This window comes from Marmota flaviventris, chromosome 17 (genome assembly GCF_047511675.1).
Source record: "Marmota flaviventris isolate mMarFla1 chromosome 17, mMarFla1.hap1, whole genome shotgun sequence".
NCBI lineage: Eukaryota > Metazoa > Chordata > Mammalia > Rodentia > Sciuridae > Marmota > Marmota flaviventris.
In genome coordinates, this window is record NC_092514.1 from 29,252,055 (window position 1) to 29,275,796 (window position 23,742).

The following is a 23,742-nucleotide window of genomic DNA, read 5'->3' on the forward strand; positions in this document are numbered from 1 at the left end:
CACCGAGTTACTCCCCTGACCTGATATTTTAAAGATTTTACTTTAGGTATTTTTTTATATTTTATTCACTTTGAGTAGTATTTCTATTTCAAAAATTATTAGTTTGTACGAAGTTAGTTTGAAATAACACAGAGAACCCATCCAAGTATTTGTGGCTTAATCGATGATTTTTCCCCTCAAGTCTCTCTTACCACCCCTAATGCATGAGTATCAGGAGGACTTCTTCTGTATTTTAAAAGGTTCAGAAAATATTTTGTGTTTAAAGCTACAGTAGTGAATTGAGTAAACTGAATGTAATCACTTTGTCTCTCCTCCTTCCCTAGTAAACAGCCGGGGCAAGGTAGCCCTGAGTGAAGAGTTTGCACAGGTGTATTCTTTGGCAGATGGGATTCGAATATGGATGGTAAGATTTTCCTTCCCATGAGATTTTGATATATTTTAGGTTTTCCTACCATGATATCATGGCAATAAGTAAGTAGGCCTTTTCTCAAGAATATAATTTGAGGAATTTTTTTAAACTAAAGTTCGGCTATATGAATATAAATAAAATAATTTAGAACCCTTGAAATCATAATTTATGGGGCAGGATATTGGCCAAATTATATTGTTATATTGTATACATATGCCAATATTTAACAACAAATCCCACCACTACGTACAACAATAATGCACCAATAAAAAATGTGGAGGAAAAAAAAGAAATCGTAATTTGGTGATTGTTGAAAATATTGAGTAAATGGGGTTTAGTTGAGCCCTCTTTACATCTTTTAGTAACCCTAGAGGCTACTCCATAGATCTTAGACCAGAAGGAAAAGGATTGCTTTATATACTCAGCATCCATTGACAGTTTTAGGCAGGGGAGAGGCCCCGGGTCTGCATCTTAGAAAAATGGTTCTGTAGCATTGTGTAACAGCAGTAACATGGAAGAACCAGCTGTCCATCAGTAGGAAAAAGTGACAAGATATACTGAATATTATATTATTACAAAATACTACATTATAATATTATATAATGATGTAATATTATATTACAATGAAAGTGAATGAAAAGAGCCACATGTATCACCATGGATAACTCTCACAGACTTGATGAACAAAAAAGCAAATTGCAAAAGAATGCAGAAGTGTGGAAATCCTTGTAAGATCCTAATTCAAACCAAATCTGTGTGTTACACCTATAAGTATGTAGTTAAAACTTTTTATAAATTCATAAAAAAGATAAACACTAAATTGTTTTTATTTCTTAGGCATGGAGATGAGTACCTATATATTAGTGTTATTATTCCTTACATATTTGCATGCATCTTAAATATTATGTTGTAATTGAGAAAAAAAAATCTTTGAGTAGAGGATAGATAATGAAATTGAAAGCAGAAGACTTAATTGCAGTAATTAGATGAGGATGGCTTTTGCAACTGAGGAGATAAAATCCACAGGGCTTTGTGATTGATGTGAGTGGTGAACAGGAAGAAGGAATTTAGAGTAGTCCCAGGTTTCTGGTGGTGATTTGGTGGATGATAGAAGTGTTGACCAAGCATTAGTCTTAGATCTGAGAGTGAGGAGGTAAGTTCAGTTTAGAACCTGTTGAGTGTAAAAACATCTAGGTTATCTAAGACATCTACCTGGAGAGTTCATTAAAGAACCTAAATGGATGATGCTTCACAGAAATGTCAAGGCAGAGATAAAGAAAACTTTAAATAATTTGTAATAAGTTCTTTATTTTGTTTTGTTTTTAAATATGAATTTATCTAGGAACAGACAGCCTTGGACAGAATACACAGTGACTAGAACATTGGTTAGTGCCCAATATATCCTGAATAGATAGAAACCAAAGTGAACAGAATCTGACATAAGAAACTAAAAGGCATCGTTTTCAGAATGGTGGGAAGAGATTCAGAAGAGTATGCTGACAGAGAAACCAAGGCAATATAGTAAAGTTTAAAGAAAGAAGTATTTAGGAAAGTCAGACACCATGGACAATTTATGTAAAAAGGATTTGGCAATTGACAAGGCACATTGTAGGTTATGCTCCTGGGTTAGCCTAGAACAGACTGTCCATAGTTGAACAACATATCAACCTTCTCTTTGGTACCTTGACACCTCATACATCACACATGGCCTTCTACCTTAGCTTTCAGCATTGTGGCTCATGGTGTGACCATTGCCTGGACTATAACTAAAATCACCATTCTCTACCTAGAAGTCTCAGCAGCACTTAGGGGTTTCTTCTCATTCAAGATAGAATGGATCAAATTTTGTCTAAGTCAGATGTGGTGGCATACACTTGTAATCCCAGCTACTCAGGAGGCTGGGGCAGGAGGATCAGTTGAGTCCAAGGATTTGAGGTTAGCCTGGGCAATATAGTGAGAGCCCATCTCAAAAATGAAATTTTTTTGGTCCAAGCTTGACCCTTAATTTCTCTAGACCTCAGCTTCTTTGTACTAGTAAGCTTTAACTATAGGCATCTCCTATACTAATGTTTTAGATTTTTTTTTAACTAATAAAGTCATGTATATAAAATCCTCCTAAATAACACGTACTTGAAAAGAAGGTAGTTTTGCAGATATACCTTTAGACAATTTCAAAGCCTGGAAGACTTTCAGAACATACAAAAACAGCTCAGCCCTGTGTCCTCAGCAGCTGAATAACAGCTGTAAAGTCCTCTGTGCTCTTCAATGCTGTGTGCCTTTGAAGTACTTCAGTGTAACTGCCCTTGACACCCTATCTGGACAGCTTAATTATGTGGCTCAAATCCTCTCCCCAGTTAGAGATGAAGCAGAAGTCCCTGATGAGCCTGGGGAGCGAGGCAGAAGAAAAACACAGTTTGGAAGCGACTGAGGCAAATCCAGAGAGCCTGGGTGAGTGTGCCACTGCCAGCTGTGGTCATCCGACCTTCAGTTTTCTTTTCAGAACTTTGAGAACCAGCACCCTACCTTCGGGTTACGCTAGTTGAGGCCACGTAGACCAAAAGTAATAAAGTTGCTAAATGTTGTTTCCTAATACTTGTCACTAATGGAGAAAATGCCAGAGAGGAATAAGTATTTATTGACATGCTCTAAAGTGGAACATCTTTCTGATTACTTGCCTTGTCAGCCTCAGCAACTTTGTGAGACCCTGTATGAAAATGAAATATTGCCTAGCATGCAGGGCCCTGAGTTCCACCCCTAGTACTGTATATGCACAAAACAAATATGCTGAAGTTTTTACAGGTGAAAAAGTCTGATCCCTAGGATGTACATGGAAATAATTCAGGGAATGGGAGCCAGTGGGGGTGGGGGAAACAAGATTGGCTATGAGTTAATAATTACTAAAGCTGGATAATAGATATATTGAGAAGTTCTTACACTGTTCTCTATATGTTTGAAATGTTCACCATGAAACTATTCCAATATAGTCCTGGAAAGATCTTGGTTTTATATAAGGAGATAAAACTTGTTTCTATTCCATCAGTACATGTGTATATCACAGTATTAACGAAGGTATTTCTTGCCCTACATCAGAAAGTTTAAATAGATTATTTTCTCTCTGAAAGTAGGGAATATATTTAATTTTAATTTTTTGTTCATTACCATTCTTGTTTTATTTGTTTCATTTAGCAAAAGAGTGTATTCAGAAAAGTCTTCTATTACTAAAATTTTTGCCCATGGCTAAAAGTTCAAAAGAAAGCAGTGACAAGGTGGTGACTGCTGATGAAACTGATCATCTCCAGCCACTTGACAGGCGCCAGAGGACAAGCTCTGTGGTCGAAGAGCATTTCCAAGCCTCAGCGTCACCCACTGAAACAGCAGCCCCAACTGTAGGAGACAAGAGTCCTGGCTTGGAGATCCCACCAAAGTTGCCACCCAGCAGTGGCCCTCCCACTGCAGAACCTTCTACAGCTGAAGAGCCCTCATCACCTTCCACACCTACCCGGCGGCCCCCCTTCACTCGAGGGCGACTCCGGCTGCTCTCCTTCAGATCCATGGAGGAGGCCAGACCAGTGCCCACAGTGAAAGAGAAATACCCAGTTTTAAAGGATGTCATGGACTTCATTAAAGATCAGTCAATCTCTCATGAGAGGTGAGCCAATCATTCCTTCCTAGTATTCTGTCTTTTCAAGACACAGGTACCCAGTATAGTCAAAGGCTTAAAGTTCATGTTAAAAAGAACAGATAATATTTAGGATAAACCAAGTCTTATTTTGAATATTCAAGAAAAATTTTTAATTTTTTTCTTTATGAGTATTTTTTTTTTCACTTAAAACTTGGACATTATACTATTTGTAAAATGTAGCCCAGCAATGTATCATTAGGATTTAAAAAAAAAAAAAGATGAAGCATTTCTTTTGGTAGCTGCCACTTAAAATTTTGTCTTATTTTAACCCTGGGGGAAATTTAGAATTTAATGTTTTCTGACAAAATTACTTGCCATAGACCTACCTCTTTGAAAGTATGATGGGTTTGAAGTTAGTGAGGAATTTCTTATGCTAAGAATGAAAGCTTTGTCTCTTCAGGGAAGTAAAGACGTTAGAGTTCCTTTTGAATTATTTAATTTTAAAAGTAAGTTGTTGGGCTGAGCATGGTGGCGCTCACCTGTAATTCCAGCTATTCGGAAGGCTGAGGCAGGAGGATCACAAGTTCAAAAGCCAGCCCCAGCAGTGGTGACACTCTAAGCAACTCAATGAGACCCTGTCTCTAAATAAAGTACAAAATAGGGCTGGAGATATGACTCAGTGGTTGAGTGCCCCGGAATTTAATCCTTGGTACTAAAAAAATAGAGTTGTTGGGTTTCTGCAGTTAATGTGTACTAATTTGTAATGCTGAGTGATGACCTAACATAGCAAACAGATATTGATACTGTTCATGCATGTTATTTCTAATCCTCACAATAGTCTCTCCTTTTCATTCAAATGGCTTCAGAACTTGGGTGGGGGATACATTTTCTTTCCACCCCAGTTCAGGAGTTTTCTGGGCATTCCTGACTTGAATTCTTTCTCTAGTGTTGTAAAGGTTCTTTCCTTGAGGAAAGCCCAAGCCCAGAGCATCCTGGAAGTCCTGAGGATAATTCAGTACTGTACAGAGTCTCTTGGGCAGCCTCACTGCTTCCATCCACCATATATACTTTTCCTGTTGGAACTCCTGACCTGTCAGAAAGATTTTACCAAGTAAGTACAAATGCTGAATCTGCAAGGAGACCAAGCAGCGGTCATTGTAAAGAAGTCCTAATTGTCTTCTCTAATGAATAACTGTCATTTCTATTTAGGAGTCTTAAGTTATATTTTTGCTGAATTTATTTTCTCATTCTAAGGAAAAATGGGTTATATCATTTTAGAAAGTACCAGGAACAACCATGTTCAATCTTCCTGATGACTTACCACCTTTATTTTATTAGAGTCAGAATTGTATTCCTTGTGTATCCATACAGTCATTCAGCCCCTGGCAGCTTTGAGCTAAATATAATGCTCATTTACAGTAATGATATTAACCTATCTCTCAAGGTGGTTCTAGCCTTTGCTTGATAAATAATTTTTTGAGTGTCTACCCCTCTAAGCATTGTATATAATAATGGGCAAGGCAGACAAGGTTCTAATGGAGCTTATTCTCTACTAAAGAGCAAGAGAGAGCATTTAAAATAAATAAATAAATAAATATCATGCCAGGGGCGCTGGGGTTGTGGTTCAGCAATAGAGTGCTCACCTAGCATGTGCAAGGCACTGGGTTCGATCCTTAGCACCACATAAAAACAATAAATAAAATTAAGGTATTGTTTCCAATTATAACTAAATATATATGTATATACATATAATGCCAGGTACAGTGGCACTCACCTGTAATCCCAGCTACTCAAGAGTCTGAAGCAGAAGGATTATAAGTTTGATGCCAGCTTGAGCAACTTCACAAGAGTCTCTTTCTCAAAATAAAATAAAAGGGCCAGGTGCAGTGGCGCACGCCTGTAATCCCAGCAGCATGGGAAGCTGAGGCAGCAAGTTCTAGCCAGCCTAAGCAACTTAGCGAGGCCCTAAGCAACTCAATAAAACTCTGTTTCTAAATAAAATATAAAAAAGAGGACTGGGGTTGTGGCTCAGCGGTAGAATGCTCACTTAGCATGTGCGAGGCCCTGGATTCAATCCTCAGCACCACAGAAAAATAAATAAATAAAATAAAGGTATTGTGTTCAACTACAACTAAAAAATAAATATTAAAATTTTTTTTTAAAAAAAGGGGGCTGGGATTGTGGCTCAGCGGTAGAGGGCTCAGCCGCCTAGCACATGCAAGGTGCTGGGTTCGATCCTCAGCACCACATAAAAATAAATAAAGATATTGTGTCCATATTTAAAAAATCTTTAAAAATTTTTTTTTTTAAATATATTTAAAAAAGGCTGGAGGTGTAGCTCAATGGTTAAGCACCCCTGGGTTCAATCCCTGGTACCAAAATAATAATAATAATAATAATAATAATAGAATGATCTGGGAATATAGTTCAGTGGTGGAGCATTTGCTTAGCATGTGTGAGGCCCTGAGTTCAATCCCCAGGACCAGGAGGATTGAAAACAAAAATAAAGAATCAGATAGTGATATTGCTATGTGGTGATTTAATACAGAGTTACGCACTTTGGGTAGTCAGGTTAAAGCAGACTGAGGAGACGACATGTAAACCAAAAGATGATTCACCAGCTGAGGTCAGGAGAAAGATGTAGAAGGAACAGTACAAAGGTTCTAGGAATTAATCCACATAACAGCATGGCTGAGTGAAAGGGGAAATGGCGTAAGGCAAGGTCAGAAAGTTAGGCAGGACTCTGATCACACCAAGATGTGTGAATTTTATACTGAGTTATAGATGGAAAAAACCATTGAAGATTTTGAAGCCCAGGAGAAGCACACTTTGATTTATAAAAGATACCTCTAGCCACTGTGTGAAAAGAGTGGAAATAAGAAAAGCAGTTAGGATATAGTAGTTATTATAGGACACTATTGTGTCCTAAGCAGACAAGGAATGGTGATGGTTTGAACTATGGAGTGCTGCTAGAAATAGAGAAAAAGGACGACCTTCAGGATAGATTTTGGAGGTGGAATTGTCAGACTTATCTGTAGGTTAGACAGAAAGGGTGAATGAAAGGTAGGAATCACGGGAAAAGAAACTCTTAGGATTTCTCCCGGAGCAACCAGGTGCATGGTGATGTATTTTACAGAGGAAGAGAATATGAAAGAAATGGATAGGGCAAGAATAAAAAGTTTTGTTTTGACCATGTTGTTTGAACCACTTCTTTGATATCCAGATGATATCGGGAAGACCGAGATTAGAGTCAGAAGTCCTGGAAAAAAGTCAGGATGAGGGAGGGATAGAATTCAATTGTCATCTGCTATAGATGGTTTTTAAAACCAAGAGACCAGATGAGACCTAGAAAGAGGGCAGAGAAAGACAATAAGGAGCCCAGGATTGAGCCTTTATATAGGAATCTTTATTTAGAAATCAAACAGAGGAAGAGGAGGCAGCTAATGTTATCAAAAGGGCCCTTGAGATATATTAGAAACTTAGGGATGGTGGTGCCATAGATGCCAAGAGAAGAATGTTTCTCCAAAGACAAGAATGGTCAACTGTAGGGCTGGGGTTGTAGCTTAGTGGTAGAGCTCTTGCCTAGCATGTGTTGAGGCACTGGGTTTGATTCTCAGCACTGCATATAAATAAATAAATTTTAAAAATAAAGGTCCATTGACATTAAAAAAAAAAAAAAAAAAAAGAAAGAATGGTCAGCTGTGTCAAATGCTGGTGCAAGAAGTGAGATAAAAACACACTGTATTTGGCAAAAATCCTGGTGGACCCAGGGGGCTGAAAGCCCAGTTGGACTGGATTGAAAGAGAATGGGGGTGATATGAGGCAAAAACAGACTAAAGACAATTAGTTCAAAAATTTTGAACTTAGAAGGGAGCATAGAAGGGGGGATGTGGGACAACTAAGGATTTTATTTTGTTTTGATTTTTTGTGGTGCTGGGGATTGAGCACATGCTCTACCATGAGCTACACTCCCAGCATTGCCACTGAGGTGTTAGAATGCTTTTGAATATTGATGGGAATGAATCAGCAGGAGGGGAAGCCAATGTAGGGGAAGTGGGGATAGTCTGCAGTAGCAGCTGTGGAGTTGAATTTGGCTTTGCACAGAATCAGGGTAGCTTTGTGATAGCAGAAAGAAACAGGATAGACAGACAGTTCAGTGCAGATGCAAGTTGGTTGCTAAATTGGTGGTACAAAGATGAGGGATTTCCTTTGATCACTTATGTTTTTTTAAAGTAAAATGTGAGGATAGTCATCAAAAAATGGAGGGTTGAGAAGGCTGTTTAAGGAGAAGCAAGAAGGTTCTAGATGATATGAAAATTGAGAAAATCAGTCTATGAGACTGCCTTATAATATTTCTAAGTGCTTATTTGAGAATTACAGTCATGAATTTAAAGTGACACTGGTCCACTTGTTTATGTGACCTAGCTACATACAGCAGTTTTGATACAAGTATAAAATTTCTCAGCAAGCAGATGGAAGTAGAAGGAAGCCAGAGAGTTGGCATGGGCCAGGGCTCATTTGGAATTGAAGAAGAGATTGTGTGAGAGTCCACAGTAAGACAGCAGGATGAGAGGTTGTAGGCAGAGTTGCATGCTCTGAAGTCAGCCATCATTTGATGACAGTGTCAAGGAAATGACCATCAACTTGGGATGGCTAAGGGCATGGAAGAGAAGATCCTTGGCAATGAAGGTGGCAGAGAGTTTGAGAGAAAAAGGAATAGTGGTATCACTCCTAGGGATGTTGAAGTCACTAAGATAAAAAGGATGAAGGTAGAAAAGCCAGTGACCTTAGTACTAAAGTCATCAAGGGAGGCAGAAGGGTGGGCATGATTATGTGGAGATTATTAAATGAGATAATTTGTGAAAAATACTTAACAAAGTATCTGGCACTCAAGGAGTGTGGGGGAGGCATGGTTTTTTTATTAATAAAATAAAAGAAAGATGAATAGTTAATCATCTCCAAACTTCTGTGAGGTAGCTCTTGACCTGGTCAATTTGACTCACTTGCTGTTTTCTCCATTACTTTCTAAAATTATTACTCCTGTTATCATTTAAGTTTCAGCACCACTTTGTTCAGCTTGCTGCTTCTGGGCTCTTTCATGTAAGGAATAGGATTATTAAATAAAAGCTGTCTTGGCAATTAAGTCCATGGTTTCCTTTCTTTCTAGTTACTTTGGACACTTGGAAGGCTGTGGTGCTGATCTACACAAAGAAATTCGAGACACTTACTATCAACTTGTTATGTTTTTGGTCAAAGCAATTAAAGGATTTAATAGCATAAATGACAGGTACTGGATGACTTTTTAACTTCTAGAGGAAAAAAATGTATTTTTTTCTGCAAAGTTGAAAATAAGTTGAAAAGAAAGGATAAGATAAAAATAGCCTCTAATCTTATCATTTAGAACTATTCATTAATGTTAATTTATTAGTATATTTTTTGCTAGTCTTTTTTCTGTTTGATATGTACATTAAGTATGAGTTTTGTTTTATCTAGGAGTTTTATAACCTATTATTTTTAGTTTTTGATGTATTATTTGTAGTTTTAAAACTTGAGTATAAAACTATTTTTCAGTATCCTCCTTACTAAGTGGTTTAGATATAAACCTTAAGTCATATGTCTCTTCTGTAAATCTAAATTGCATAACTTTAGCTAGTTTGGGGTGGCCCAATTTGCTGACCTTTACTGCTCAGCCTCTACTGTAAAGAAGGCCCTGTAGTAGTCCTGGCAGAATGGAGAACTTACCTTACACCTTTCAGTCTTCTTTTGCTTAGTCTTTGGAAGACGTTTGTATGGAATATGAGTGTTTCTGCTTTCCTATTACAGATAAGATACTGACTTGCATTGCCCCTGTTGTCTATGTTGGTTATGGACAGCTCTGTTAACTGTCACTTCTGTGGCCTCCTTAGATCCCTGCTGCCTGCCTTATCCTGTGTTCAGACAGCCCTGCTTCATCTGTTGGATATGGGCTGGGAACCCAGTGACCTTGCCTTCTTCGTTGACATTCAGTTACCAGATCTCCTCATGAAAATGTCACAGGAAAATATAAGTGTCCATGACAGTGTGATCAGGTAAGAACACGGTCCTGTATTCCGCAATTCCTAAAGTAGATGATAAGATACAGGGATCATAGCATAAGGGTGAAGGGCATGGGCTCCAAAGCAAGAGTCTGTGTAATATAGATCCTGGCTTTGCCACACACTGGCTGGGTGACTGTGGGCAAGTTATTTAATCCCTCTGTGCCTCAGTTTCCTCATCTTTAGAGATAAGATGATAACACAATCAGCCTCTATATTAGCCACTATATTCTAATAAATATAGGGACTTATATAAGGACTTACCTTATAAGAAAAAATAATTTGCAAGTTTTTTTTTTTTTTTCATTCCATTTTTGACGAATGTCTCTTCAAAGTCCAGGTACACTTACCATTATCTACTTGTGTGTGTGAAAAGAAAGAAGAAAATAGAGTCGGAGGGAGCAGGCTTCAAGAGGGGAGAATGAGGAAGAAATAAATCAGTGAGGCAATTTTTACTCTCAGGAGAGATATTCTGAGAAAAGAAGACACAGCCTTGATCTGCTGCCAGAGAGCAATGAGGGCAGAGAAAGGGAACACAATGCTGGGTGGGCATCAACATGTGGTTTCATCTTCTGTCAGTCTGCCATTATTTCAAGCTTTGTCTGCATCTACATGATACAGTCTTTAGGGGTAGGTCACACCCCTCACACCAATCCTTCCTGGCACTAGCCCAAAGCTATGAAGAGTAGACCTAAAATCGTTTTGGTGGGATACGTGAATGAATGTATATTTATTTGTTGGTTGGAACATTTTGCATTTGCTATCAAGCAAATCATTTTGTGTTTAAAATACTTGTTGCTAAAACAAACTGTAAACTGAAATGATGGAAATTTATAGTTTTGAATCTAAAAGGAACCTGCCCATGAGATTATCTACCTGAAATCCTTTATTTAAAATGAGGAGACAGGACAAGGGCAAAATACAGTCTTCCTCAGTATCCTTAAGAGATTGGTTCCAGGACCCCTCACCAATAACAAAATCTGCAGATACCCAAGTCCCTTATATAAAATATAAACTACCCACATCCTCCCATATACTTCGAATTATTTCTAAATTACTTATAATATCCAATATAATATAAATGATACCTAAATAGCTATTAAGTTAAATAGCTATTACATTGCTATAGCTATTTATACATTGTTACACGATGTTACACATTGTTTAGGGAATAATGACAAGAAAAAACTGATTCAGAACAGACACAATTTTTTTTTTTTCTAATTTTTGATTCAATGATGGTTGAATCTAGGGACATGGAACTCTGGGCTATAGAACCCACAGATACAGAGGGCCTACTCGAATGTATCAAGGCTTTGTAGCAGCTAGTGGTGGAGCCGAAGTCATATGTCCTGACTCCCTTTTTGTGCTGATTCCACTAGGATGTTCTAAGCATGTCCATATAGAACTTTTTTTTTTTTTTTTTTTTTTAATCACTGTTTTGGCCCAAGAGCCTGGCACATGATTGGTTCACCTCACCCAGGGTAATCTACTCTGAAAGGGGCTTCTCCATTTTTATTAGCATATATCTAGCAAATAGTAGACAAACCCTGCAGTTTTTAAAAGTAATTGACTTTTCTCTTAAAATGTTTAAAATTGCCCACTCTATTAGACCCATAAGTCATGGAGTCTGCTAACTAGCGCTTTCCTTGGATATCCAGAGATGCATGCTCCCTCTTCTTCTTCTCTCCTCCCTTCCTCTCCCTCCCCCCATCTCGGTTTTTTGTTGTTGTTGTTTGTTTTTTTTATGCTTTTTTTTTTCTCTTTTTGGCCCTCCTTTTAGCCAGTGGAGTGAAGAAGATGAGCTTGCTGATGCCAAGCAGAACTCAGAGTGGATGGATGAGTGTCAAGATGGCATGTTTGAGGCCTGGTATGAAAAAATAGCCCAGGAGGATCCAGAGAAGCAGAGGAAAGTAAGACCTCCCAATTAGAGTGATCTGGAGTTTGGAGAGGAGGGTGTGCTTTGGGCCTGCTGGCAGGATTTCTCCTGAGAGGGCATTCTGGACCTTCACATCTGGTATTAACCTGAGAGGCTCTGCATGCTGATGTGACTGTCAGTGGCCCCCTCCCACAGAACTAGACTCAAAAAAGAGTGTCTTACAAGGCTGATGTACTGTGTTAGGTATCAATTCGTTAATTTACAGTGAGAAATAGAATTGTTACATGACCTGGGTTCTTGTGGCCTTGGGCAGCACATTTTCTTCATGGAGGCAAGCACCAGGGAGGGTTGTCTGATGAGTGAGGAAGCAGCCATCTGTATACTGCAGTCAGAACTGCATGATGCAGATGAGTAAGGCACCTGGCTCAGGTGGCCTATCCATCCATCTCCACATTAGGTGTTAACTTTGTTGCTACCACAGGTGCCAGGCTTCTGCTGCCTCAGAGTCATTCGTATTTTATGCTTGAGTGCCTACTTGTACTGACCACTTTGCTCATGTGGCACTTCTGCAGTGCTTGGAATTTTTCTCTGGGCCCACAATTGAGCCTTGTGACTTTTTCTCTCTTTTATGTTAATACCTTATTTGGAGCCATTCTGTATTTCTCAAATGATGGGCATATTTCCTCTGCTACTACATATCTACTACTATATGTGACTTACATATTTAGTTCCTTCATTTCTAGGCCCTAAAGATAAACTGTACTATAGCCTCCAAATATTTCCAGTAAACAATCTGCTTGCTTATGAAACAGTGCCTTTACTATCTCCCTAAAGTTTTTTTTTTTAATTTCCTCATTTTTTTGTTGTTGGTGCATTGTAGTTGTACATATTGATGGGATTTGTTGTTACATATTGGTGTAGGCACACAATATAACAATATAATTTGGCCAAAAGTTTGTTTCTTAGCACTTAAAAAAAAATGCACCTTTTGCAGTGTTTCCTGTGTCTGTGAACACTACCAATATCCAGCCAAAAACCCAAACTAAATATTTGGATGCTATTCTTGGCCGTTCCCTTTTACTGAACCCCACATCAAGTTAGTCACCAAGGTTTCTCACTTCTGCCTCTTGAATACCTCTCAAGTCTGCTCACCTTCCCCTACCCAACTTCTTGCTCAGTTCCAGGCCATATTACCTGTCCATTTGAACAGCTTCTGTTGTCATCATTTTCCCTGGCTTTCGTCTTGCCCTCTTCAATCCCTTGTTTTACTCAGCGATCAGGGGAACTTTCAGAACATTCAAATCTAATTCCATTACTTTCCTACTTAAAAACAGTCAATAGCTCCCTAGGCTAGCATTCAAGTTCCTTGTGGTTTAACCTTTCAACTTCATCTGGTTATTCCCCCGCCTTCTCTATATTCTACATAAAGGGTTATTGCCAATTTCATAAACCCTTGTCTTGCCATCTTTTGCTTCCTGTAGAACTTTCTATATCTTTTACTTTTATCTGATATGTCTAACCACATTTACCCGCTCCCAGCTAGTACCTCTTTCTCCCTCAGGTCTCAACTGAGGAATTTATCTCCTTTGGAAAACCTTCCTTGACCCTCCTAATACCCATTGATAGCCATTCTCTATGTTCTGTAAGCCTCCCAAATTTGTATGTGAAAGCACATATCACACCCAGATGGTCATCATCTGCTTGCTTAAAGGATTTCCCAACTAGACACTTAGTTTATTCAGCTTCAAATCCTAGCACCTAATATAATGCCTGGGTCATCTTGAGTACCTATTGAATGAATGAGTTGGTTAATGAATAGTGGCCACATTAGAAAGTCTCATGGTTAATTGTGTTTATTTCACCTTACAGATGCACATGTTTATTGCTCGCTACTGTGATCTGCTAAATGTGGACATCTCTTGTGATGGGTGTGATGAGATTGCTCCCTGGCATCGCTACCGGTGTCTACAGTGCAGTGACATGGATCTGTGCAAAACTTGCTTCCTAGGTAAATTTCAAAGACTAAGTATGTCATATTCAACAGTCATAATTATTCCTATTTTCTGTGATCTGGCCATCTTTTAAAACCCTCCTTTTACTAAATAGATATACTGCCCATTGGTATCCTCTGACTCTGGCTCTATCTCCCCTGCTCAGTGATCAGGTCCACTGCTCTTATATGACAGCCTTTCATCTCCCACTGTGCTGGGTGGGCACTTAATAAATACTCAGGACCAATGGATATATGTTTAGTTGGGTTTCCAGGAATTTTTTTTTTTTCTTTGTGGTACTAGGGATTGAATTCAGGGCACATCGATGCTAGGCAAGTGCTCTACCACTGAGCTACATCCCCAGACCTCAGGAAATAGTTTTTGCTTCTGAATCATGCAGTATTTACAAATAGCAAATCACACACACAAAGAAAACCTTCAAAAAATCTTTAACTCATAGGTACTGAGTGAGGCAAAGCATATCAACAGAAGTGAACATTGGACTGCTCTGTGTATACATGGTTAGATACAGCTCCTGTTCTGGAAACATTTATAATCTAGCCAGGAGACTGACTGTATCCACAGATGTCTATTCCAATACAAGGGTGTATATGCTGAGTTATCATTGAGTAGTATAGATTTCTTCTGGAAAAGTTAAGAAGTAGCCATGGTGTTGCTGTAGGAAAGGCTTGTGGAAGAAGTAGAATGAGACTTGGTCTTTGAAGAAAAGAACTAGATGAGTCAAAGAAAATTCTAAAGATGGGGTCACCATCAAGGATAGAATAAGCCCAGGAGGAGAGGAGTGAATGCCTGCAGTGAGTTTAGATGGACACATTTGAGTGTCTGTCCAACCAAGTGATAGATTAGGACAGGTGGGACCCCAAGATACCAGGCTAAGAAATTTGAATAGTTTACAGATAATAGGGAAGGTTTACTAAGCATAATATTAACATGATCAGAGATATATAGAGAAAACAGTTCTGTCTGTGTGAGAGTATCCTTTAGAAGTCAGTGGTTACAAGAGTATTAGAGCCTGAACCTGGTTGGTGGCAGCGAGAACAGAAGTGGTCAAATATGAGGAGTATTAAGCAGAATCTACATCAGGACTTAGAGTCCTGCTGGACTTGGAATAGGAAGAGAGCAGAGCAACCAATCTCCCTTTTTTTGAAGTTCTGGGGATTGAACCCTAGGGCACTCTACCGCTGAACTATATCCCTAGCCCTTTTAAAAATGTGTTTGGTTTTTGGCACAGGGTTTTGCTAAGTTGTTTAGGCTGGCCTGGAACTTGTTATCCTCTGCCTCAGAGGCTGAGGCCTCCCAGGTAGCTGAGATTGCAGACGTGCACCACCACACGTGACTAGCCAGTACTTTTCACGTCTATCATCTAAATCTCTACTCTCTAGATCTGAAGTTATGAAGTCTGTTTACATCTGTGGTTCTAGAATGAAAAAGTAAGAGCAAATACTTGATCATTCCTTAGTGTTTGCTGAGGAACATACCTACAGATTCTTCATATTTGTCAGAGGAGAGTCATGGGAGACAGCTCACAAATTGGCATAGATTTGATTCTGCCAAACAACATTCATGATGGGAATTGGTAATTTATTTAATCAGACTGTGGCACTGGAGAAGCAGGGTCAACATTGCTGAGCAATTCTGTACTGGTATTGTCATTCACATGCTCAGAGCCACTGGGGCAGAGTGTCCTGGTCTCCAAAGGATGCCTGCAGCTCCTACCTTCCTGAACAGTAAATTGGGAGCAATTCTAGTACTGAGACTGGTTTGTTAGAACTTCTGGGAGCCCTGTGCCCTATCCACCTAATACTCCTGTTTTTCTCCAGGTGGAGTGAAGCCTGAGGGCCATGGAGATGACCATGAAATGGTCAACATGGAATTTACCTGTGACAACTGCCAGGGTTTGATTATAGGCCGGAGAATGAATTGCAATGTGTGTGATGACTTTGATCTTTGCTATGGATGCTATGCCGCAAAGAAATATTCCTATGGGTAGGTCTCAGGTGACTTAGAGCCATGTAACCTTTTCTTTATTTATTTCTTCACTTAAAGAGAGGGCTTCTTATTGTTTTCTTTTTCTTTCTTTTTTTTTTTCAGTGGTACTAGGGATCAAACCCAGGGCCTCACACATGCTAGGCAAGTGCTCTACCATGGAACTATACCCCACAGCCCTCCTTTTATTTTGTGGTACTAGGGATTGAATTGCAGGGGCACTGAACCAATGAGCTACATCCTCAACCCTTTTTATTTTTCAGTTTGAGACAGAGTCTTAGAAAATTGCTTAGGGCCCCGCCAGGTTGCTGAGGGCCTCATCAAGTTGCTGAAGCTGGCCTTGAACTTATGATCCTCTGCCTCAGCCTCCCAAGTTACTGGGATTACAGGAGTGTGCCACCACACCAGGCTAAATAAGGTTTTTATTACAGAAAATTTCAAACATACCCTAAAGTAGTGCAGTGAGTTTTCCTATACCCATTGCCCAGATTCAGCAATTAGGAAGATTTTGTTATATGTGTTTAGTTTATTTCTTTTTTTTTTCTTTATAAAAACATCTTGAAGCAAATTTGAGACCTTAAATAACTTCTTTCCCATGTACTTTGTCTAAAGATTATAAGTGTTTTCTCACATTACCAAAACACCATGCCTTGCAAAATTCACAAAAGGGACTTCTTAGCCTGTTTTCCACAGGCAGTTCTCTAAAGATTATGAAATCCTGAGCCAGGTGTGGTGGCACATGCCTGTAATCCCAGCAGCTCAGGAAGATCATGGTTTGAAGCAATTTTAGAGAGGCCCTTTGCAATTTACTAAAATCCTGTCTCAAAAAAAAAAAAAAAAAAATAGGGGGCTGGGGATGTGGCTCAGGCAGTAGTGCGCTCGCCTGGCATGCGGGTGGCCCGGGTTCGATCCTCAGCACCACATACAAACAAAGATGTTGTGTCCGCCGAAAATAAATATTAAAAAAAAATTTCTCTCTCTAAAAAAAAAAAAAAAAAGGGCTAGGGATGTGGCTCAGTGCTTAAGTGCCACTGGGTTTAATCCCTGATATCCCACCCAAAAAATTGCAAAATTCTGTAATGTAATGTTATGTTCTATGTTTGTGTTTGTTCATTTTTCTTGTCTTTAACCTTTGAATAACTACAGCCTAGAGGTGACTAATCCCAGAAGCAACTAAACACATGCCCTGGGCCTCTCTTTGGAGCTTCATAAACTCTATAGGCCTTACATATGTCTTGCCTTTACAGCCATTTGCCTACCCACAGCATCACAGCCCACCCCATGGTGACCATTCGGATCAGTGACCGGCAGAGGCTCATCCAGCCTTACATCCACAACTACTCCTGGCTGCTCTTTGCCGCCCTGGCTCTCTATAGTGCACACCTGGCCAGCACAGAGGTTGTAGATGGGGAGAGACTGGACCCCCAGGCCCACAGCAATGCCATCATCCTGCGGAGCCAGTGCATGCAGCTTGTCGGCGACTGTCTGATGAAGGCTCACCAGGGGAAAGGTGACTATTCATCATGCCCAGAAACCAGGACCAACCCTCAGACTGCTCGACCCAGAGGTAGAAGAGTCCAGTATTCCACACGAGGGGCTCACCTGGTGTGGTACTCAAGTCCACAGATTCAGTTGAGAGAAATGATAGCATTCAAGTGGCATTTAGTTTCTCTAAAATATTTACATGAAGATATAAGAAAGTATTAATAATTAAAACTCTAATTATTAAACTGTAATTGGATTATTTAGTATTTTGATCTACTAAATTTCATGAGGAAGTCTAGATTATTTTTAACATGAAGTACAAATCTATTTCCATGTAACTATTCTAGATGAGAGATATTTATAAGTAAAATAGTTGATCTGACTTCACCAAGGATGTTAGGAATAAAGTAAATATTTAGCTGGGCACGGTGGCGCACGCCTATAATCTCAGCAGCTTGGGAGACTGAGACAGGAGGATTGCGAGTTCAAAGCCAGCCTCAGCAACAGGTGAGGCACTAAGTAACTCAGTGAGACCCTGTCTCTAAATAAATACAAAATAGGGCTGGGGATGTGACTCAGTGGTTGAATGCCCCTAAGTTCAATCCTTGGTATGCCCACCAAAAAGAAAGAAAGAAAAATGTTTAACTTCTGAGAAATTCACATTTCTCTCTGATAATGAACTCCCCATTCTGGTTATTTTAGAGAATCAGACCTACATTAGATAGCAATGGGTAATATCAGTGCATCAGAACAAGTTTTTTTTTTTTCAGTTGTAGATGAACACAATACCTTTATTTTATTTATTTTTATGTGGTGCTAAGTATCAATCCCAGTGCCTCACACATGTGAGGCAAGCACTCCACCACTGAGCTGTAACCCAAGCCTACATCAGAGCAAGTTTTTATCTGCCAATTAGAATTTAGAAATCTAGTTAGTGGCACATCTATGAAAGTATAATATTTTTAATTTTTGAAACAGACAATCCTGTTGTATCTTCTGTGTTTTCTTGATAATAAAATGTCCAGACGTTCACCTTCTGAAGTCAGGAACTAAATAGATGTAGATAGCCAGGGATGTTTTTATTAAGTTCTGATTTTGGTTTGTGTAGACCTCAGCCATCTGTTTCTATGCAGTGATAAGTGATTTGAGTCTTTTGCATGAAATAATCTTTGTTATAAACTTTTAACTATTCTCTTTCTTCCCTTATAGGTCTTAAAGCTCTCGCTCTTCTTGGTATATTGCCAGATGGTGACTCTACGCCAGAAAACCAATCCCTCCCACTTAGCGTACCTACCCGCACATCAGAGGAACAGCTAGAGAAGAAAGTGGTCCAGCCTGCTGAGGAGCCGGCAGAGGCAGGCTCTTTTGTGCACTGCAATGTAAATAGCACTTCTCTATGCAGAGTCATAGTTGAGCTCTGAGAGCCGTTCACATGATGAAGCAGAGCTAAAATGTTAAAAGTACAGATCCTCGCTAGATCGGGCTGCTGGGTTCACATCCCTGCTCTGTCAGATCTTGGTCATATTATTACAATCTCTGCCTCCATTTTCTCATTTGTAAAGTGGGGATGATAATAGCAATACCTATGACATATGGTTGTTGTGAGGAGTTATCTTATACACTTTGAAATAATATGTAAGTGATTAGAACGTGTGCATGGTAAGTTCCATGTCATTGTTAACTATTCCTATTATCTGCCTCCTGGTGGTTTTCCTAATGACTGAACAAGATATGCAACTAAAGAAGTTCTTAGTCCTTGGTAAGCATTGTATATGTGTAGGTATTTTTATGTTCAATCAACAAATAGTTGATACCAAAATCTTACTATTTAGCAAGTAGACACCATAAGTTTATATGTAGTTGCATAGACAGAAAAGCCTTTCTGGGTCCAGGTATTACCTGTGTTAATGACACTTAAAAGGACTGTCTGATGAATATAAAATAATTTTTATTTAATATTTAAGGTAAGGACCTTTAAGACAAAGATTATGTTTAAGATAAACATTAAAATCATTCACCAGAACTTTGGAATTACATTGTCTTCACACAGTGGCACGTGGTACAGGGAGCACATTGAGATCTTTCAGTAAGGCAAGTACCTCTCAGAGTCACAGTTGTCTCTTAAAATGGTCTGTATCCATTCTCAGGAGGTTAGGACTGATGTCAGCTAACAGTATCCAGAAAGGGGGAAGCATAAGTTAGCTCCCACTGGGAGAGGACATACCTTCCCCTGTATGTTTGATGTTATATGACACTTCACCTTTGGCTGCAGAGAGGCAATCAAATTTGGATTTCCCATACTAAGAGCTGAGCTGCCTCTACCACACACTGAAGTCTTCCCACATCACTTAGATACCTCATATAAGTCTGCGTGACAATGGGGGAAAGACCCTAAGGTCCTGATGCACACGCATTCATTTTCTGACCCCTGCTCAGAAAATGCAGACTGAGGGCTGTCATCTTGCATGTTGGGCAGCTCACCCTCAGATTCCTAATCCCAGAAGTTTCCCAGCTTCAGCAAGAGCCCCCTTAACAAGTCTCATTGCCAGATGAGATTCTCAAAAGGGCAACAGAGGTATGCTTGTTCATTTGTTAAAATAGAGAACAACTAATACCAGAATGTGTTAAAGAGGGTGCAAGTATGTGGTTTAGAAATGGTGTCTGGTTTGTTTGTTCAAATTATATCTGTTGTGATTTTTTTTTTTTTTTTTAATGCTGGGTATCAAACCCAGGCCCTCATGCAAACAAGGCAAGCATTCTACCAAATGAGCTATATTCCCAGCCCTGACCAAGTGGTATATGCAATAGATTTATCAACACCTACCGTATTAACACAAAGTAGATTCTATAGAAAACTGATAGATACATAGCCCACAACTCTGTCCCACAGCCTAAGAATGCTAATTTCTAAATTTTTGTTTTGTTTTGTACTGGGGATTCAACCCAGGGGCACTTTACCACTAAAATGCATCCCCAGCCCTTTTTTAAAAAAAAATTTTGAGACAGGGTCTCGCTAAGTTGCTTAGGGTCTTGCTAAGTTACTGAGGCTGGCCTTAAACTTGCTATCTTCCTGCCTGAACCTCTCAAATTGCTGAAATTATAAAGGTGCATCAACATGCCCAGAAGTAACTCTCCCCCCAACACCACTGCCCTGTGGTACTGAGCTACATCCCCCCACCATTCCAAATACCAATTTCTATATCAATAAAATGTCTACATCAGTGGAATGGAAACAGTATCATGCTTCTAGGCTTTAGATTTGGTATAGTCGTATTTTCATAATAATATGAAATCTAAACTTTTTTCCTAATGATAAAAATTTGCTTTTCTATTGAAAAAGAACATACATCACATACATCAAACATAGTCACCATGGTGTACTAGAAGGAAATGGATAACTTTTTCTTTTTCCCAAGGGAAGAACTTTCCATACCTGGCTAAACAGAATGTATTAAAGATCTGGAATAGAGCCATTGCTTATGTGACTACAAGGTCTAACAGGGGCATTTGGAAGATGTTTGGAGGAATGTGACACAATGATTACTATCTTAATGAATCATAGATGTATTTAAAAAATGAGTGGCATTTTTAATAATGAATTCAGAAGTTTTTTAATTTATTAAAACTAATGATAAAATTGTACTATAAATAGGATAAATTTTTGTTATTAAAAACCTTAGTTCTTATACACACACCATCATGTTTTTAGGGAAGGAGAGCTGCAGACAAGGAAATCAGACCTTTGGATTACAAGCAGAGAAGTAAGGCAAATGCAGGTATCTTGTTCATGAAGGATCATTCAGGCCAGACCCACATTCCAAATGTACCTGCAGATGCTCACATACCTCCAGGACTTCCAGGTAAAGAATATCTGGCCAGTACCTTATCTCTTTCATCTTCAAATGTACTCTAGCCTGAGCTTGTTGGTTTTACACAATTTTATGTTATTCAGCTACCAGTGTTTCTCCATTCAGTTCAGATAGGGCTGATAACATTTTGAAAGTCACCTTTCATTCACTTTGACTGCTTTCCCACCTTATTTATTTCCTGTATTTATTGAGTGTCTCCCATGTGCCAAGCACTATGCTAGACCCTGGGGAGAACAGAGACTGACTCAGAGAGACACACAGAGCCTCCCTCCCTCCCACCTCCCCATTCCACCCCCACTTCCCTGCTGAAGCTCATAGCCTAGGAGAACTTAAGACAGAGGTGTAGGTAAGTGTCATAAGGGACCTTGATATATGAGGATCTGTGGTAGGGATCAACATTCAGGGCAGAAAGTACACCATGAGCAAAGACCCTGAAGTAGGAAAGTCCCGGAACAATATAGAGGAGAAGTCCCTCTTGGCAGGTGTGTAGATATGGGATACAAGATAAAATGAGACCTCTTCAGTGGGGTTCCTCTGCAAAGGCTTTAGCTGCTTGCCTAGGGATTCCAGGCTTCTCAGCCTGCCTAAGGAATGCAATGGCAAGGCGAGAGCCAGGTTGTTAGAGAATTCATGCATGATGCTGTGGCTGAAGAGATCAGAAGCAAGCCTCAGCCTCCTTCTTACTGCAGCCCCTGGTGGCAGATCTGTTCCTTCAGCCCTCTGTGTGGAGGTGGGACTGAGCACCTGGCATTCTGCCTCATATATGGAACCAGCTCTCAGAAGGGGCTGACACTCCACATCCATCCAGGCCATCAAAGTCCTCTGGAGTTGGATTCCCCTGAGGACCAGCATGCTGGTTCATAGGCAGCAAGTATTGTCAACTACCTACCATGCTCCAGAGACATTTCTAGGTGCCCGGGTACAATACTGAAAGAGATAAAAATCAGTAGGGCAGACAATAAATATGAAATGTTAAATGATAAAATGTTAGCATCTAATTTAAGAGCAGAGTCAGAAGAATGGGGAGGTGTGAGAGGGTAATTGCCCATTCCATAGGTAGCAGGCAGGCTTCCTTGAGAAGAGGACATCTTAAAAATGTGCTCAGCAATAGTTTTTTAAAGTTCCAGCATTACTCTGGAACAGGATAGCACAGTGATTTACTTGGCATGTATAGAATGTGGCAAAATCTGAAAGTTGGCATTTTACAACACAGATGCTGAAAATTCAGAAGTGTCACCTCAGGAGCCAATAGAGGAAAAGGCAGTTACTCCCAACCCTGAGCAGGTGTTCGCTGAGTGTTCCCAGAAGAGGATTTTGGGATTACTAGCAGCCATGTTACCTCCCTTAAAGTCGGTAAGAGACAGGCAGCATTTCTTTGTAAAGGGGGTAATGTCATACTCAGAAAAAAAAAAAAAAAAAATGTTGTTATACTAGATGCTGAAGCAGACTGTTAATAATAGTCATCTGTGTGCCCCTGAGGGAGGAATTTTCAATTAAAATTATTTTCTTCATTGAGCCCCCACTACATTTTGTATGTATGTATGTTTATACGTGTATGTGTGTGTGTGTGTGTGTGTGTGTGTAGTATATATTACAATTTACTGGCTTTATTATAATCATTTTTCTATTATTTTATTTTGAAAAATTTTAAGCTAAGAAAAATTTGAAAGAATGAATGAAAATCTATATAGATTTACTAGTTGTGAATTTATCTCTGCATATTTACATATTGCTTATATTTTTTTCCAAGTTTTGAAAATAACTTGAAATGATCACTGACACTTCAGCATGTGTCTCCTAAAAAGACAATCTCCTATATAACTACAGTGTCATCATCATATTTTAAAATTTTAACATTGATAGAGTAGTTTTATCTTATATAGAGGCTATATACAGATTTTTCTAAAATATTCCTTCAAGCATTTTTTTAAAAAAATCAGAATCCACTGAAGAATTGCATTGCATTTACATGGCATACTTATTAGTCTCTTTTAATCGATTTTTCTCTCCTTTTTGTTTGTTGTTTGTTTTGATAACTTAATCCCAAAGTCTTCAAAGAGTCTAGACAGTTCAGATATGTCTTCATTATTTTTTATAATTTTCTGGACTCTGCATATTTTTCTTTTTTAAAAAAATTGTAGTTGTAGATGGAGAGCATGCATTTATTTTATTTGTTTATTTTTTTTATGCAGTGCTAAGAATCGAACCCAGTGCCTCCATGTGCTAGGCAAGCATTCTGCCACTAAGCTACGGCCCCAGCCCCATAATGAAGTTCTTTTTGAACTTCAGAATAATTTTTTACCAAGGATTCAGCTAGCACTTTCATTGAATTTACATATTAATTTAGGAATTACTGACATCTTTATAAGAGTCTCCTTTTTTTGGTGGGAGGGGGGTTGAACAGAG

General features: G+C 39.1%; 1 protein-coding gene across 2 annotated transcripts in view; it reads left to right on the forward strand.

Annotated features, from left to right (window-relative positions):
- The window catches only part of Zzef1 (zinc finger ZZ-type and EF-hand domain containing 1), a 115,758-nt gene that overhangs the window by 62,441 nt on the left and 29,575 nt on the right, over positions 1-23,742 (forward strand). The window contains exons 27-40 of one of the 2 annotated variants that reach the window (XM_071603310.1): positions 324-403; positions 2,764-2,857; positions 3,596-4,058; positions 4,978-5,142; positions 9,199-9,318; positions 9,938-10,099; positions 11,889-12,018; positions 13,854-13,992; positions 15,817-15,982; positions 16,088-16,126; positions 17,230-17,492; positions 18,677-18,846; positions 21,177-21,327; positions 22,550-22,689. In XM_071603310.1, coding sequence (XP_071459411.1) covers positions 324-403; positions 2,764-2,857; positions 3,596-4,058; positions 4,978-5,142; positions 9,199-9,318; positions 9,938-10,099; positions 11,889-12,018; positions 13,854-13,992; positions 15,817-15,982; positions 16,088-16,126; positions 17,230-17,492; positions 18,677-18,846; positions 21,177-21,327; positions 22,550-22,689 — 2,282 coding nt within the window. The remainder of the gene's footprint in view (positions 1-323; positions 404-2,763; positions 2,858-3,595; positions 4,059-4,977; positions 5,143-9,198; positions 9,319-9,937; positions 10,100-11,888; positions 12,019-13,853; positions 13,993-15,816; positions 15,983-16,087; positions 16,127-17,229; positions 17,493-18,676; positions 18,847-21,176; positions 21,328-22,549; positions 22,690-23,742) is intronic. The other variant, XM_027922614.3, reaches the window with a different exon arrangement.